The 16,792-nt window shown below is 44.6% G+C and overlaps 1 protein-coding gene across 2 annotated transcripts in view; it reads right to left on the bottom strand.

The window, feature by feature from the left end:
* The window catches only part of ITGA6 (integrin subunit alpha 6), a 43,402-nt gene extending 29,047 nt beyond the window's left edge, over positions 1-14,355 (bottom strand). For both annotated transcript variants that reach the window (XM_086465858.1, XM_086465859.1), the window contains exon 1: positions 14,195-14,355. In XM_086465858.1, coding sequence (XP_086321984.1) covers positions 14,195-14,355 — 161 coding nt within the window. The remainder of the gene's footprint in view (positions 1-14,194) is intronic.
* Positions 14,356-16,792: the final 2,437 nt, after the last annotated feature.

Raw genomic sequence — 16,792 nt, 5'->3', positions numbered from 1 at the left:
CACTGAGCTCAGGTACTCTGCTATCTCCTAAAGCTTTCTTCATTCCTTAAATTCTTCCCTTTTCCACTGTATCTTCTACCCAAAACAAGGCACCACGTCTTTGTCATCCTTTCTTTACAAGTAACAGCAACACATCAACAGTGCCAGCTCTGAGCTTTGACAGACGAGAGTAGACATCACTGAAAGTGTTTCCTGGGTAACAAACAAGCCATTTCCACATATAGGCAGAATAAAATAGTCAGTGGTGTAAGTAATCTCCAATTTTGCAGCCTTCATTGAGCACAAATGTACAATTTAGGTTGCTGCTCTCCAATAACAGTGCTGCTGCTGCAGACTTTGCACTTCATTGTGTTGTCAGCAAGACTCCATACACACAAGGGGGGCAAATTTGGAAAGTGATGAGGCTAAACGCTATGAAACTTCTTCCTGACTAGACAGATAAAACCCTGCACCCTTTTCCTCTCACACTCCCAGTACTTGCTTGCAAAGAGCTTCACTGGATTGAACAAAATGAAGAAACTACTACTAATGCATATTTAAATTAAGTTTTACTACCAAATCACCAGTCACAGTCACTACTTGTCTAACAAATGTTTAAAACCTCCAGGCAGAGACCCTTGATCTCAATGTGGACATCTAGAGCTCTCCATTGGAGCTGTATTTTCAATTGTCTGCACTGGTTTGGTCTCAACAGTTTTTTAAACCTGACAAATTGGGAGGATGGGAACACCTTAACCCCCACAATATTTCAACATAACTAAAGGTAGTCAATGGGACAGACACTGAATACTGGTGGCACCACCTCTGCTTTGTGCCTGGATTTGGCTTCTCGCAACAGAAATAAGTCACAGGACAGGAGCACCACAGACTAATCAGCACAGAGAGATCGTCCCTCCATACACTTGGGCTCCTAACGGGAACTGGAGCTGAACCATGGGACCGGACTTCTCCAAAAAAAAAAAACCCTCTCCCAGCAAAATACGGCCAGTAACTACGTCAGCAGGGAACTTGTTTGTGATGCTTTTTACAAAGATACCCATCACTGCCAGCCTGTTATTAACAGCTATTTTAAGTGACTGATGATTCTCCTAATCTGCTACTCCACAGTTATATTTTCCAGCTACCAGGGCAAAGCCATGGCCAAGTACACCATTAATCTCTGTTGCCTGGAGGCTTGGCGCTTGAAGGATTGCGATTTTCATTTTATTCGTTCAGCCTTTTTTAGGAAGTGGATTATGATGGAGGCTTGGAAAAGAAGCCAAAAGCAGCATAAGGACTAGGGCAAGCTACTACAAAGCAAAACTGGAACTACAAAGATACCTGTTGTTCTGGAAAGGCCACTTATTATTGACTTTCTGAAAGTCACACGGAAAAAGAAACCCTTTCCCCCTCACAGTCCAGAGCCCAGCCTATACAGATTTGAAATAGGTTTTGCAGATCTCATTTTCATTGGTAGGAAGCATTTTTCTTACAAGAAACAGTACCAAAGTCATGTTTCAAAATACAGTTTTCCATTTCAAGACACCATTCTCAGGTTTTAACCAGGAGATACCTCACACTTTTCATATGTCAAATAGCAAGCGATACTTGTATAATATTTACAGTTTTAATTTCTCCCTTACAAGCTATACATTCCTTCAGATTTAAAAGAAAGAACAATACATGTCCCATGAACAGACCTGAGCATGAAGTGATACTGTAAAACATGTATTAGACATTTTTATAATTGGTCTATGATAAACTTATCGTTACAATGTTATAACGTTAAAGGGATTTTCACTCAGATTGTCTAACACAGCAGCCCCTGTTACTGCACGAAATCCTCTTACAACAACGTGGGTTTAACCCCAGAAGTGACAAGCACGCCATTTCAAGGAACTTGGGAGCCAAGGCCCTGCCCCTTCCAGCCCAGCCCCTGCCCACAGCTCCTTGGCTGCACCAGGCTCACTGAAACCACGGAGTCCCACCAGCCAGCTGGGCACGGCCCAGCTACTCTCCGCTGCAGGCAGCAGTGCTGTGCTAAGGCGCAGGTTCCAACAGCATCAGGACCAGGGAGCAAGGGCAGCTGCAATAAAGCAGGGGTGACCGAGCAAACCCCAGCTACCTGCAAGCGTAGAAAGAGCGAATTTTCTGTCCCTGCCGCCCCCACACCGCAACCTCGCTCTCCTGCCGACAGCCCCCGCGCACCAGGGCCCGGGCCCATCGCCTCGCCCAGCGCTACCCCAGCTCCCACCGCTGAACAGGCTGCAAAGAAGCAGCTGCTGACGCTACTAAACACAGTGGGGTGAGCTAGTGCTGCCATCAGTGTTTTGTGGACACGCTCACTCTACATGCTTGAGTAAGCAAGTGCATGACAGAAATTAGATGGGCTCCTGCCCATGCATGCCATAGAAAATCTCTCAATTCAAATTGAAACTTCACATTCGCAGGCCTTGCCCTTGTGCCCCCACTACACATGCCATCTCCATTGCAAGATCATGAAAAACGACAGGAGTTTCACATCATCTGCTAGGTACGTGTTTTGGAAAACAAATGTGGAAGCAAGCAAAACATGGAAACAGTTGCTCAGATATTTTTTTTTTCCCAAAAAAAACAACCTGAAAACGCAGTGCCCCCAGTCACTATTTGAAGGCACTGCTTTGTTAGACAGGTTACAACTGTTAACAGGCATATACTGTTCATAAAATGCCAAAAGCCATTTTTAAAAAAACTGCAGGAGTTTTAATACAGCGCAAAACAAGTATTTGGGTTGAAATGTCACTCCTCTATTTCCCTCATTGAAGTATATCAGTTTCATTTACAACCATGATTAAACCATTAAAAGGCATGAAAAATGTACAATAAGAGAGACAGATATTTCACGGTAGAATCAACAGGCAACATAACATGCTACAGCAACTAATCCCACAGGCCTGCAGTATTTGAAGAGCAACTGCTCCCCAAGCTAAGCCAAGCCATAGTTCCTTCGCCCATACATCAAATTTATGAGACTCCTCCTGCTCCTTTTTTCCCAGACTTACCACCTTCTCCCTCCAAATTGCAGGGGGAAAAACAAGACAGGTAGAAACTTCCTGCACTAGACACACAACCACAGAAACGGTAATACACAACTTTGGCAGATTCATCATGTGAACAAAAGCAGTTCATCACATTCAGCTAAAACGCATCAACCAGAGCCCTCGCGGGAAGCTCACCCACATCAGACCAACACTGGCACTCTGAGCTAAGCTGCCCTCCCAGCTGACAACATAAGCCCATGGCACCACAGAAAGTTACCCTGCAGGAATAGGCTAAAGAACTCTGCGTGTGTAAAAAAGGCACGTACCTTCCTGATACATAATCCCTAATGAATGTTTCAGAGAACGAGTACACGAGCAGCCAGCAAACACACCCTTCGATAGCTGAAAGTCCCTTGCACACTAAAGCACAGTTCAAATTATTCTTTCAGTCTTAAAACCATCATAGTCCTGGGTTAAACGCCTATAACAGGATCCAGAGTTTAAGCAAGACTTCTCTTCAAGCCACAAACTTAATGACTAAAGCAGCTGTGTCACAGGGTACATGTACTGACACATAGTCCCGCCACTCCTTCAAATTAACTGAAAACGCAGGCATTCAAATCACTTGGAAGAACATCACTCCAACAAGGTATTTGTAGCAGAACCAAGTTGTACAAATGCCCATGCAGTTGGGACACTTAAAGAGCCTTTTTTATATTCCATGCAGTTACTGAAACGCTGATCATATATTCACAAGAAACTTCTCCATATACACAGTTGTGGAAAAAGCAGCAATTACATTTTACTATGAGTAGGAATGTTCAAACTCCAAGAATTTCAACCAGCTTGCAAAACCTAAGAACAAGATTTTTCTGTTTGCAAAATAACTTGTATTTGAGACTATGCCAAGAAACCCACTGCATTCTTTTCCCCTATATACTGCTCCCCCCTCCACATACACACATGCTTAATTTTTACATGCCTCCCCTCACACGTACTTTTTTCCCCATCTTTCACCCCTCCCCACATTCTCACTTCAGCAGAACCTGGAATCAATTATTTGTTTTCAAGTATTTTTAACACCCTGCGTTCCTGTAGGCTGAAAGTTGTCCAAACAGTATTGCAGCTACTACTAGGACTAGATCTGGTAACAACAGAAGTATTCTTCCACTATATGCGGGAATATAGCTTGGCTGGGAAGAGAAGAAACCTACCTTTTCAGCAACATTCTGGGGCCACACTACATAAGTAGCAAACACTTCTCCAGCAGAAAAATAAGTGGAGTGGATGAACTTGCACAATTATGCCATATTCATTGTAGAAGCTACAGGAGTTGGCTATGTAAGAAAAAAATATGCCAAATTTATTTCAGCATCTTTGGCCAAGAAAATAACAGGATTGTCACCTAAGGTCTGTTTCACACTAAACACGGACAATCAAATATGAGCCATGATCTCTCTTCACACACTCTGCTAGACATCACCACAGTCCAAGAGCAAGCAGATTTAACCACTACGCCAGCTCCAGCAGCACCACTGGCAAAGTGCAAGGCTAACCGATCTTTAGAATTCCCTGACAAGACTAATGTGAAAAGAGCCATGAGAAAAGGCCACAGAAAATTCAACTACACACAATGATAACTTGCTTGCTATCAGCAACAACTGTTTGCCGCTTCTGAGCATTTCCAGGATAAACATGAATTTCCCTCAGACCTTTGGCCCACACATGTGCTGCTGAGCAAACAACCTTGGGCATTACAGGGGTGAGTCGTTCCCAGTTTATTTGCAATCCTGTTTTGCTTTGTTTTTTAAAGATATATTCTATAGACCTGTTTTTGAGGAGGGTAACAATGCCAGCTGTAACAGGCAGAAGCTAAGCACACGTAGCTCCATTTGAAAAACTGTCAGTTCCACTACAAAGGAAACACCAGTCAGTCTCTGTAAAAAAGTTCTACCATTCCTACGGACACTGTCTAGAAGCAAAGCCAACAACAATGCTGATCATTTCTATTTGCTGTTCCTTGTGTCTTAGAAGATCTCCAAACCCCTTAACAGTAGTAAACAGATGCAAAGAATACAGCTGAAAAGTAATGTAGAAGGTCGCTAGCTGACAGTGAAATCCAGCACAGGATCCGTATGTGTTACCCTGGAGGGACTGCCATACATTTTTATGCTGTAGACATCTAGATAGGGAGCATCCCATGAACCCCACTTGCTTTTGTTCTTGATCCTGCAGGCCTTCTCCCTTCCAAACACGTCAAAACATCCTCACACATATTAGTACAACTGCTTAAAGGAAATCAATATTAGGAAATAACATATTTTTAGATGCAATTCTGTAAGAGGAAACAAGAAAAACAGCCAACGCTCCAACAGAGCCAAAACCAGTCAGTCCATACCAGCAAATGTGCCGAAAATCACAATGCAGAACCAGTACATTTTGCCTTTTACTATCATTTTGATACTAAAAAAATCTAATCTAAGGTACTTCACAGCAGAATACATCCGGCCTGTTCTTTAAACTAAACCAACATAACTGCAATTCTCTTTTCCAAAGCAACAGTTACAGAATCCTCAAAATAGTCTCAGAAAATGTGATACTCATGATACCTTCCCCCCAAGGAAAGTGTGTATTACCAAGAACACAATACATTTTATGCTAAAGTTGTGAGCTTTATTAACCTATGGTTCGGTTCATTTGTTTTTAATATACTGAATAACTCCCTTAAAAACAGAAGTTTTTCCATATTCACATTTACTTTTCTAGGCCTATATTCTTCTGCTATTACTATCAAAGCAGCAACGTGTTTACGTGTATCTCATTCAACAACATCCAATGCTAATAAAGGAATTACTCAATGTTTTCCAGACCCTTCTGTATACTACTTTCTTCAAATACTCCTGTGCCTCTTACTGTACCCACCCTTGCTAAATACCACTAAGAGGTGTTAATTTTCCGGCTAATGTTTCACAGTACGGACCAACATCTGCTCATTCAATAACAGGGACTTTTGCTTACTTGTTTTTAAATAGCCATTTGCCCAATAGCCTAATACCATGCCTTTCTGCAGAGTATGTCCCCAAAACATGGCGTTTTCACAGTTATGCCTAGAATGATTCATCCAGCCCCAGGCTGGTTCTGAAACATTTAAACAGCAGTTCTTCTGAAATGAACAAGGTACCTCCTATCAAAACTTACCAGATTGCGTTCCTCACAAAACTGACAGTTGCCCTGGCACACAGGGAAGGGGTTCTGGGTAGAGTTTAACGGAGGAGAAAAGAATGGCCGACTGGTGAACAACTCACTGCTATAATGTGCCAGGCAACCCGATATACTAATTTGGGAAATGTTCTGTTTTATTTTGCATAGAATCCAGACAACAACAAATTACATCAGTAAACCATTCTTCTCTGCTTGTCATCCTTTAAGAAAAAACATTTAGAGAAGCCAACCTACCTTTGCTGCTTCTGCCTGAAGTTTTCTTTGTTATTTACAAATTAACATTAGCAGCATTAGTAACATACACTACACAAATTTTCACTCATCTTAGCAAGCACTATAACAATGATTCTGTGCTACTCTTCATTCTTATTTTACAGTTAAAGAAATAATATCACTATAAATTACATTGAGATTTTTGGATGAAAAAGCCTACACAACTGCAGAACATTTATTAAAGGGAAGTCAACAGTAAAGAGACTTCTCAGAAACTTAAATAAAAATTGTTTAATTAAATAGAAACACTTAATTTTACAGTTATACTACAAAGATTTACATTTATCTTGTACAGTTACAGATCAGATCCATCAAATAGTCCAGGTGCAGATCGCTGGGATTAGCCAGTATTTCTGAAGAAGATACAACACAGACTATTTATTTCCTGCCACAGTACGAGACATTTTCCACTAGATTGTAACAAACAAAAAAAAAAAGGGGGGGTGGGGGGTGTTAATTAGGACTCTCTACCCAGGTGAACAGTATTTTTAACAGTAGACAATGCAGTACATGAAACTCCACATCTGGATGAAGGCTGATCCATACCCGACGGTACAGCTGCCTTATGGTTTATTCCTTAAGTATATGCCAGCTTAAACATTCTTATTCACCATTGATCAATATTCTCTCTGTCTCCTTCTCTTTCTACCATTCTGTAGCTGAGGGGGGTCACATTGTAAGTTTAATAAGCACCATAAATTTTCTTGTGCCAGTCAGTTCGTAAGATCGTGACAGCAACAAGCTTCAAGCAACTGTCTGCCAGCTGAAGCTTTCGGGATGCCAGCGCCACAAAGAGCCTTGATTCTTTGCTCAGCTCTGCCTGCACAGCTGAGAAGTGGGGCAGAGCACACACACAGCATGTGCGCCCGGTCAGCACCCCAGCACCCCACCTCTCATGGCATGAAGGGAACCGCAGAAAAAAATGCTTCTCCAGCTCACTCTCACCTCAGGTTTTAGGTGGTGTTTATGCTTATCAAACACATTTTAGCCCATCCAACTTACAACTACAGTTCTCAAACCAAACTATACGTCAGACTAAGAGGGTATGGGATGACTTCCCCCCTCCAGTATTTAAAGCAAACACTGTTAAAGACTACAAATCTTTTTCACAGCGGAATATCTCACAGACAGTTTCACTGAAGGCTTTATGTCAGACATGCACACAGAAGTCTACTTTGCCCATCTGTGTGTGTCTACATCAGCTTAGTTTGAAAAACAAGAGAATAGTTGCCTGTCTTTCCAACTGTGAGCCCTCCCCTCAACACTTGTCTGCCCAGCCTTCAGGCATCATTAAGCAGAGTTGTCAGGACACACAGCCCCTGCTCAAGAACGCAACTTGTCAAGGAGAATGCTTTTCCTTTGTCCTGAACTCATATTTTGTGCAGTTCATTAGTTTTCATTCACTTTAGCACAGAGAAAAGCCTTCCTCCTCCTTCCCGAGATCAAGGTCTGTCTTTGCCTACATTGTGTTATTTTGTTCCAGTCGCGCTATTTTAACCTTGCTAGATTTAGAGCACACAAGATTAAGTTTTTGATCATTTTCTGAGATACGTCTAATACTTTGGCCGCAATAGAGCTCGCTGGGCTAGCATATGCTGTGTTCATCAGGGTTGATTCATAGCCTAATATTATTAAATAAGAACTACCTGGTATAAATTCCATCGTTTTAGAAAGGGATGAGCACAAGAGACTTGGACCAGAGGAACTTAAAGCAATTTTGGTTAATTGAGCCATCATTTGTATTTTAATGTTCTTGGAACGGCTTGGCAGGTTCCTGTTTTACACAGAGTTAACAGCTCAAAGAAACCTTCTCTTTCCAAACACACAGCCTGAGGAGAGAGGAATTTGTGCCTCCACAATGTCTATTGAGACATTTAAAAATAAAAAAGTATAAGCCAAAATGCTTCTAAACCTGCCATCACCTCTACCCTGTAAATGTTATGCTCTGGCAACCCCACCAAAGACACAGTACCTCTTACTTAGAAGCTGATTCATTGATCAGGCTTAGCATAAGCAAAAACAAAAAGCTGTGAAACCCAGGAGCTGTATCCGGTACAAGCATTTTCCAGTAAGATCATAACAATTTTATGAGCTGTAATTGAAACTGATAGCCTAGGCTGCTTCTCAAAGCTGGAGTCTACAGATGATGCCATTTATCATTGCTGCTGACAAAAGGCATACGCTACAGTCCTTACTCATGGAAGGCTCCCACTAGCACAGCAATGAATTTTGTTAATCCTTAATAACACCAGCATAAGAAAAGTTACACATCTACCACAGGGTTACTTAAGATTCTTATGCACTTACAAGTGACCATAGGAAAAAAACATAATCTGCAAAGTATACGACCACTTGAAAAAGAAGTTTCTAAAGGGGATGGAGGACTGGGATAAGAGGTTTGCCATGCGGCATGTGGGAAGGCTGGCTTTACGCGATGAACATCTGCCACACCAGGTACTGCTGCAGCGAAGCTGAACCTGGGAACTCACACAGCTAATGGCAAAGGACTGTACCGTAGCATATCCTTCCTGACACAGCCTTTTTAGAGCCACCTGGACTAAACTATCCTGGTAGAAGCACATTTTTGCTGTATGATCTGTGACTTCACTAGTTCCTTGCAGGGTCTGCTCTCTTTCTACACTGATGGAAGTGGTTACACTAGTGCAACTTCCTAGTGTGTAACAGCTCTATGCTTCGTTTCATCCTTCTCACCTTCGCAGAGCTCTGCAGGACTAAGTGCACAGCTCTTTTCTGTTTCTTTGAGAACAACAACAACAAAGGGTGTTGATCTCTTCTTTTCCACCTGCAAGAATGGGAGTCAGATAGCAACAATTATACAATAGATAGCATTTCCAACCTTTTGTATACCTGACCTGTGAACCTGTCACCCGTGTCTCTGCCAGATAACCCACAACACAACTCAAACTTAGCACAGGGAAAAAGCCTCCCTTCTGCAGTTTGACTTCACCTATAGCAATTCCACATTCTTCCCCCTTATGCAATGTAAATTTATCTTCTCACTTCTTTCAACCATGATATTAGTATGATGGATCTTCTTTTCAAAAATCTTTCCCTTACCAATACAGGGATCCCTCCTCCTTCCCAACTTCATTTGATCCTGACCTTTGCCACAGGACACCTGTCTCCTCTACTATCTAAACTCCTCTACTATCACAAATTAAGAAAGTAATCAAGCATGCTAAGCAGGTTATCCAAGAACCGCTCGCACAGACAAAAAAAAAAACCCAAAACCCACACTCAAGGAAAAAAAATACCAAGTGCAATGAGACAGTAAGGACAGAGTCTTTAAAAGAAAAAATAGTAATAAATCCTTTAATTGACAGAATCACTAAAGAGCAGCATTATTAAAGCATTTAAATCCTGAAGATATAAATATGCACTGTTATTAATTCAGTCCACTTGAAGCTTGAATTACACTACACCACCTCTGCAAGCAGAAATTGTCATTTTCCACCACAGACCTCCATAATCCAGCTCTTTTGTTGCTGGAGTAAAGCGCCTATGAGCACAAGCCCTCAGTCAACACCGAAGTACTGGCTAAATGCCACCGAGGATGCACTGCAGCAGCACAGCAACGTCAGCAGCCCTGCTGACCTAAGGCAACTTTGTCATGTATTGATGGAACAGCTCAAAGTATTTGTGCAGTATCAGCAAAACCTGTCTCAAGTAAAAATTTCAGTACGATAGACAGTGCAATTTTGAGGACCTTATGGCTGCTACTGGTCAGTACAGTCTTGATATAAAGTGCCTACCCACAGCTTTCAACCACACAGCTTTTCAGCTAATGAGAAGACCTTGATTGTTAACCAATACAATCTCATCCTTTTTTGTCGTAAACAGTAACAAGAAGCCTACATGAAATCAGCTCCATACTTCTACTGAAAATAATATCAGAATTACTTGCAAGCAAAGTTATATACAAACCTAGGTATTCTTGCGGCTTGTGTTCTAATTCAAGATATTTGCTTAAATCACTGAATTACAACCAAAAGGAGTGGAACAGACCTGCTGGGCATCTTACATGGAATACATATACATACATATAATTTATATATATAGTCTATATATATAAAATTACACATATTGACTACACTCACTACATATATAGTGAGTGGCTAGTAATAACACATTTATTGTAACAGTAACATATTTATAATATATAGTAGCTTTTATATATAGACAGAGCTAGTATAGTCCCCATTTACAGATGCTAGATACACTCGCATGCTCCATCACAGGACTACTTAAACTTTAACCACATTACTCCTATGGCTACTCCATCGCTGGGTCTCAGGCCCCTCCAAGTTACAAACCTTATTCCAGTTTGCAGGTGGCACACACTGCTCTTTTGCCACCACCCCCTCGCAGCACCCGAACTCCTTTATTTTCATCATACTGACAGATTAAAAACATAACAATCTTACACAGAGCAACAAACCCAGCTTTCTTAGAGCTCCATTAGCCTTTTCTGCTAACTGATGCACTGTGCTTGACAATGAACCAGAACTGTGCACAGAAATCCAGGCAGGCTGCCCTTCCTACCTCAAACGTTAATGCTCCCCTGATGCACATTAAGATTGTGTTCAGCTGCCTTTCACACCCACATGCCATTAGCAGTCTACTTCAGTCACTGTGACTTTATTAAAGTTTTTCTCCTCTCCAACTGACAAACTTTCCAACTTTTCTCACCCAAAGATATTCATAAAGAAAAGCCTTATACTCAGTACCATTTACAACTAAAGTCAAAGCAGTTGAACAGTCATCTACCTGTACTGCTGGGAGTTAACTAATTGCTCATTAGCAAGCATGGCATTAGTAGCTAACACTAATAAATGAAAAGATTGCCATTCAAAACTAATATGCAATCCACAGTACCCTGTGACTAAGAGAAAAGGTGATCAAAAGCAAATACTGTTTAATCAAAAGCTATTTCAGCTGTACCTTTATTTGTCACACTTCCTAGACATTCTCCACCCTCCTCTTTAGAGAGGATTGTCATAACACTTAACACTGAATCATCCGGTGTGAAGAAGAGGGAACCATTTCATTTAAGAACCACTTAAGTGAAGCAAGAGAAAAATTACGCATCATTTAGTTTGTTTTACCAAGCCTTGCTCCAAGCCACAGACTAAAATAGCCCCTAAAAAGAATTAATGTATTTCACCTTCTCTCATTTGCTTGTTTTTCCAACGACTGACTGATCTTGCCGATGTCTGTTACAATCCATTCCTAGTTTTGTAAAATTGGAGGGACAGGGGGTGCTCAGGTTGGCAAGTTTTTTTGGTATGGGGGTCCCTGCTAGATGAGAACCCAAGTGTCACATTTAATTAAGTGTCAATGATGAAATGGGGTTTGTGTATTTTTGGCAACTCCTTCACAATGTTCATACTCAAACTGTAACTGAGCTTTGAAATTAGCATCCATTCGAGAAGAAAGGGTAAAGTAAATTCTTGTATCTGACTAAGAGACAGCTGCACATGAAACCACTTTTGCAGTAGAGATAAGACACAGACCAAAATGCAGTTGGGAATACATAGGTATTGCACCCCTGAGAACAAACTACTAAAATTACTGCTGTTACAGATAACAGGCAGCATACGGGCATTAGACATACTTGTTTCTCAGCAGAAGACCTCAGAATGACCTCCATTCCCATAACTTTCCACCTTCACCAAGCATCCGGACAGCAGACACCATTTGTTCCACCTATAAAGAGTCAAGCTATTTAGAAACTGCACACAGTTTCTGTGGAACAGGCCACAAATCATTCCGTGTTAGTTCAGCGTCACTCATTTTTATTGGATATAAATATGCAGCTTAACGTGGAGGGCCTCACTTCAAGTTGCCCCATCAAAACTCCCACCCATTTCATGAGACAGAACTTAAAGCGAGCTAAACACACCTCTGTCCCTATGACAGGTAGCTACAGTTCGGCATGTTTAATGTCTTGTTCTCTTACAGCCACACACTACTACTCTTACAGATGGAAAAATGATGCTTAAAGTAACTGTAACACGCCTGTGTGATGTAAAAGATCTAGTTCCAAGAGTACTACCCAGCAGCCACCCAGGGTAGCATTCAAATTCTTCATGCTAAAACTCATGAACAGATTTTAAAAACAGCCAAGATGTCTCACACTCAGAGCTGCACATCACCATAAACGCAGATCCTCTAGCCTGTTTTTTTCTCTATTAGAGACCATGCTTCTCATGAAAGCCTGGATTCAGAAAGCCACGTCAAGGCAGATAGCATCTGGCTCTGCTCTGTCCCCAGATCTGGATTGCCTGAGGAAGCACTTACTATCCATACAATACAGAACTTTCATGCTAATCATCTCTGAGGCATTTCAGCCAAATATTACAGACTAGCTTGAATACTGTGACGGCTCTTGTGTTTCTACTGACTTCTCAGTAATTGGCTTTCTGTCTCTGCATATTCTGACACACTCATTCTGCCAGTACGGACAATACAATGGGAAACTAACAAGCTGCAGGCACAGCTTTCTTAGTAGAACTAAAATGAGACCAATGCAAGACTAATCCTGTCAAGAATTACGATAAAGGCCTCTGAAAAGGAGCTCACAGATTTGTATTTCATTCTTCAGGATACCACGGGTCATTTTGTCTACTAGATGGAAGACAAAATGTGGGTATTTGTTATTTATACTCCTTTACACACCGTATTTTTTACGAAAACAACACACAGGACTTCTAAATAAGTTTACCAGCTAACTTTATTAAGGGTATGACTTCTTTCCAGCTTCCTTCTGCCATTAATTCTATGTGAATATTCGGCGAAGGGACACTTATTTAGTAACAATACCTTATACCAGACACACTCTATCCAGCACTACTGGATAGGGTGGGGTCCGACACCGCTCAGATATGGTCACGAAGAGGCAAGGATCCTCCAGATGCACAAAGGAGCCTTACTTTGCTTTCCGAACTTCCCAAAAGAGCTCCCAGCTTTCACCCATATGGCACCAACATTCATTTGTTTCTCCCGACTTCCTTGTACCGCCTCCCACCTGCGCTGCCGGACAGGTTCCGTCTTGAACCGCTGCCCCTGCGTTACCCGAGGCCGGGACGCACAGGGAGAACAAACCCGAGAGCCTGGACAGGGACCCTCAGCCCCGGGGCACCGGCGGAGCAGGTCGGCGCTGCCCCGGGAGCCCGCCCCGCGCTCCAGCCTCCCCGCGCCCCGCTCCGCCCGGGCCCTGCGGGCACGGCCGCGGCACACCGCCGGCGAGGCCCGCGCGCGACACCGCTGTGGCGGTGAGGCGGGAAGGCTTCCGAGCGGGGGCTGTTGCTCGCTTCCCCCTTTCTCGCCCCGGCTGCCCGCAGGCCACCGGGGAGGGCGGGGTGGCACCTCGCGCCCCGGCACGTCCCCGCCGCTCCGCCCGGGCGCACGTTGCCTCCGGCCGGCCTGCGGCGCCGCGGCGTACCACACGGGCCGCGGCAGGTGCCGCCCCGTCCTTCCATGGGGCCCCCCCAGCCGCCTCCCGCGGCGCGCCCCGCCGCCCGGCCCGGCCCCGCTCCCCCCCGCCAGCGGGCAGCCGGCCACCAGGTGGGGGCTGGCGGCCCCGGCCCGCCGCCAGGGGAGGTTTCCCGGCGGTGGAAGGGAGGAGGGTCCCCGCGGGCGGCCCGGGACGGGACCGGGCGGGGCGCGGGAGCACTTACAGCCGTTTCTCCTGCGGCTGCAGCTGCCGGTGCATGGCCAGGGAGAAGCCGAAGAGGCTGCCTGGCTCCCCGCGCCGGCTGATCACGTTCTCCGCGTCCAGGTTGAAGGCGCCAGCCAGCCCCGGCAGGAGGGGCAGGTAGAAGAGGAGCGCGGCCGCCATCTGCTCTTGCCGGCCACGGGAACCTGCTGCCGAGCGCCGCCGCTCCCCGCGCTGAGGGCGCCCGTTGTGCCCCGCCGGCTCCGCGCGCCGTGACGGAGCCCGCCCCGCCCCGCCCTCCGCGGGCTGCCCGGCCCCCGAGCGCCGGCTCCCCACCGAGGAGCCCCGCGCCTCCGGCGAGGGGGCGGCGGGCACGGCGCGGCACAAAATGTCCCCGGGGCCTGGCCCCCTTCCCCCGGGACGGGCAGCCGAGGGCGCCGCCCCGCCCGCGGGTGGCCCGGCCGCCTCCCGGGGCCCGCAGGGGGGACCGCCTGCCACGCTCCCAACCCCGGGTGTCTTTGCTCTTCACAGCTGAAAATCAAGCCGTGCTGTGGGGCGGGTCACGGCCGCAGGTGAGGGCCGGGCCGTAGCCCTCGGGCACCGGCGGGGGGGGAAGGGCAGGGACCCCCCACAGGGCACGGCGAGGGCTGACGGCGGTTTGGGTGGTGCTCAGCGGCCCGTCAGGGGCTGACCACGTGCACAGCACCTTGCCGAAATGCCCTGAGGTTGATGCAGAGCTATGGACAGCCTCACCCCACTATACCGGTGCTTCTCGTGCTCAGTCTGTATTCCCCAAACCACACATCCATGAGACGAGGAAGGCGGGGGGGGGGGGGGGGGGGATCTCTTTTCCAGACTTTTCGGACAGCATATCAGTAGAGATACTCAAGACTACATGAGTCTCCCCCAGCATCTCCTGTCTCTGAACAGATCTGAGAATTTCTTACCCCTTACCTTTTAACTGTTTAAAAACAGTATGTGGGTTTGGATCCCAGATCATTTTATCTCATGCTTTTGCCCGTAACTCCAAAAGGGTATTTGCAATCATACCTTAACACACTCTATTCACCAGAGAGGGAGAGAGAGAGGTTTTGGTCTGTTTGGACCAGAGTCTTGGTTTAGTGCTCTGGTTTACAGAAGTGCATGCAAGGTTTTAAAATCTCACTAGTGCCAAGCAGCATGATGATACTCTGCTTTTCTACCGACATGCAGGATATGAAAAGGAAAGCTTCTCTTCTTACGCAAGGGAGTCCAGAGAAAGTGAGAAAAGAGCAATCAAGACAGAGCACTCAAATATGTTGATACTCCAAATAACTCCTTCTGGAACAATACTCTGCTCCCATGGAGTTAATCCAGGCTACTTTTTCCAGAGTAATTATTCTAGGATAACTCTATGTATAGACAAGTCTTTGGCTCAAGTCCAAAACACCCTTGATCAAAAGAGAGGAGAAAACACACCAGAAATGTGCATCTAATGTGGAAACAAAATACTTTCTTAAATTAGGCTTCCAGATATTTATTGCTAATAGAGTCCTGCCCTGCTTGCTCTTCATGCCCAACTCATTCAAAGTCTTAATGCAGCGTTCGATCACTTAACAGTCACTGCCCCAGCAGAAAACTGTACTGGCATAAACACCGCCCTACAGTTTCACTGAAGGACCCATAAGAGGGAAGGATCCCAGACTGATTACAAGTAGGCTTACTACAATCCACGTATTTCACAGCAATTAGTAAAGATTTGAAAACAAGTATTTTAAAATAGTGTTGAGGTCTGTACCAAAGTCTTAGCAGTTTGCCCTTCGGGACCATTTAAACTTGCATGCTTATAATACTCTTATAGTAACTATAGTTACTTTTCAAGTACTGCTGGTACTCAATAACTTGTGTGAGGAGTCACAGAAATACTTTCATCCAGAGCCATCTGAATGATATTGGCACATTAGGTTCATCTGACTTCTCCCTCCCTCTAACTGGCACTGCCTGGGCATGTTGTACCTGTTTGTTGTTATCCACAGAGGTTGCCGCAGGGCGCCAGAGTTTTCTCATCTCCAGATGCAGTAACAAGCATCCCAAGACACAGTTCTATTAAAACCTGTCTCAAGTGACCACAGCAGGAACAACAAAAATAGACCGTTACAGGGTGGAGCAGAACTGCACACAAACAGCTTAGGGTTACCTTGGATGGTCTCTCATCATTTTGTACTATTTTCATTTGCTCTAGATGAGGAGAAAAAAAAAAAAAAGTTTTTTAAAAAAAATGTCAGTTTCCTTCCTTTGCTCTTCCTCCAAAACAAACACGCCGTGAGTTATCTATAACTAACACGTACTTCAGGAATTCCTTTTTCCTACCATCCCTGTATAAAGGGGGACCAAGATTAGGTATAATGACCAATTAAATGTGAGCACTCTGCTATGCATAATAACGGAGTGATTCTAAGAAAGGCAATGGCCAGATCAAAGCTGTCTCCTTTTTGTAACAAATGCTCTGCTGTTGCCCAGTTTTCAAGCTGTCTGCTTATTAATGGTGTGTTGATACTCGGCCAAAGGGCTACAAGGTGTTTGCCTGCTGTGCCTACATATTGAGCAAGGCTGATGGCCAGCAATACTCTCCTCCTCCATA

The sequence above is a fragment of the Leptosomus discolor genome, chromosome 5, assembly GCF_034619465.1.
Source record: "Leptosomus discolor isolate bLepDis1 chromosome 5, bLepDis1.hap2, whole genome shotgun sequence".
Lineage (NCBI taxonomy): Eukaryota > Metazoa > Chordata > Aves > Leptosomiformes > Leptosomidae > Leptosomus > Leptosomus discolor.
The sequence above is the reverse complement of the archived record's forward strand: the minus strand, read 5'-3'. Positions and strand labels throughout refer to the sequence as shown.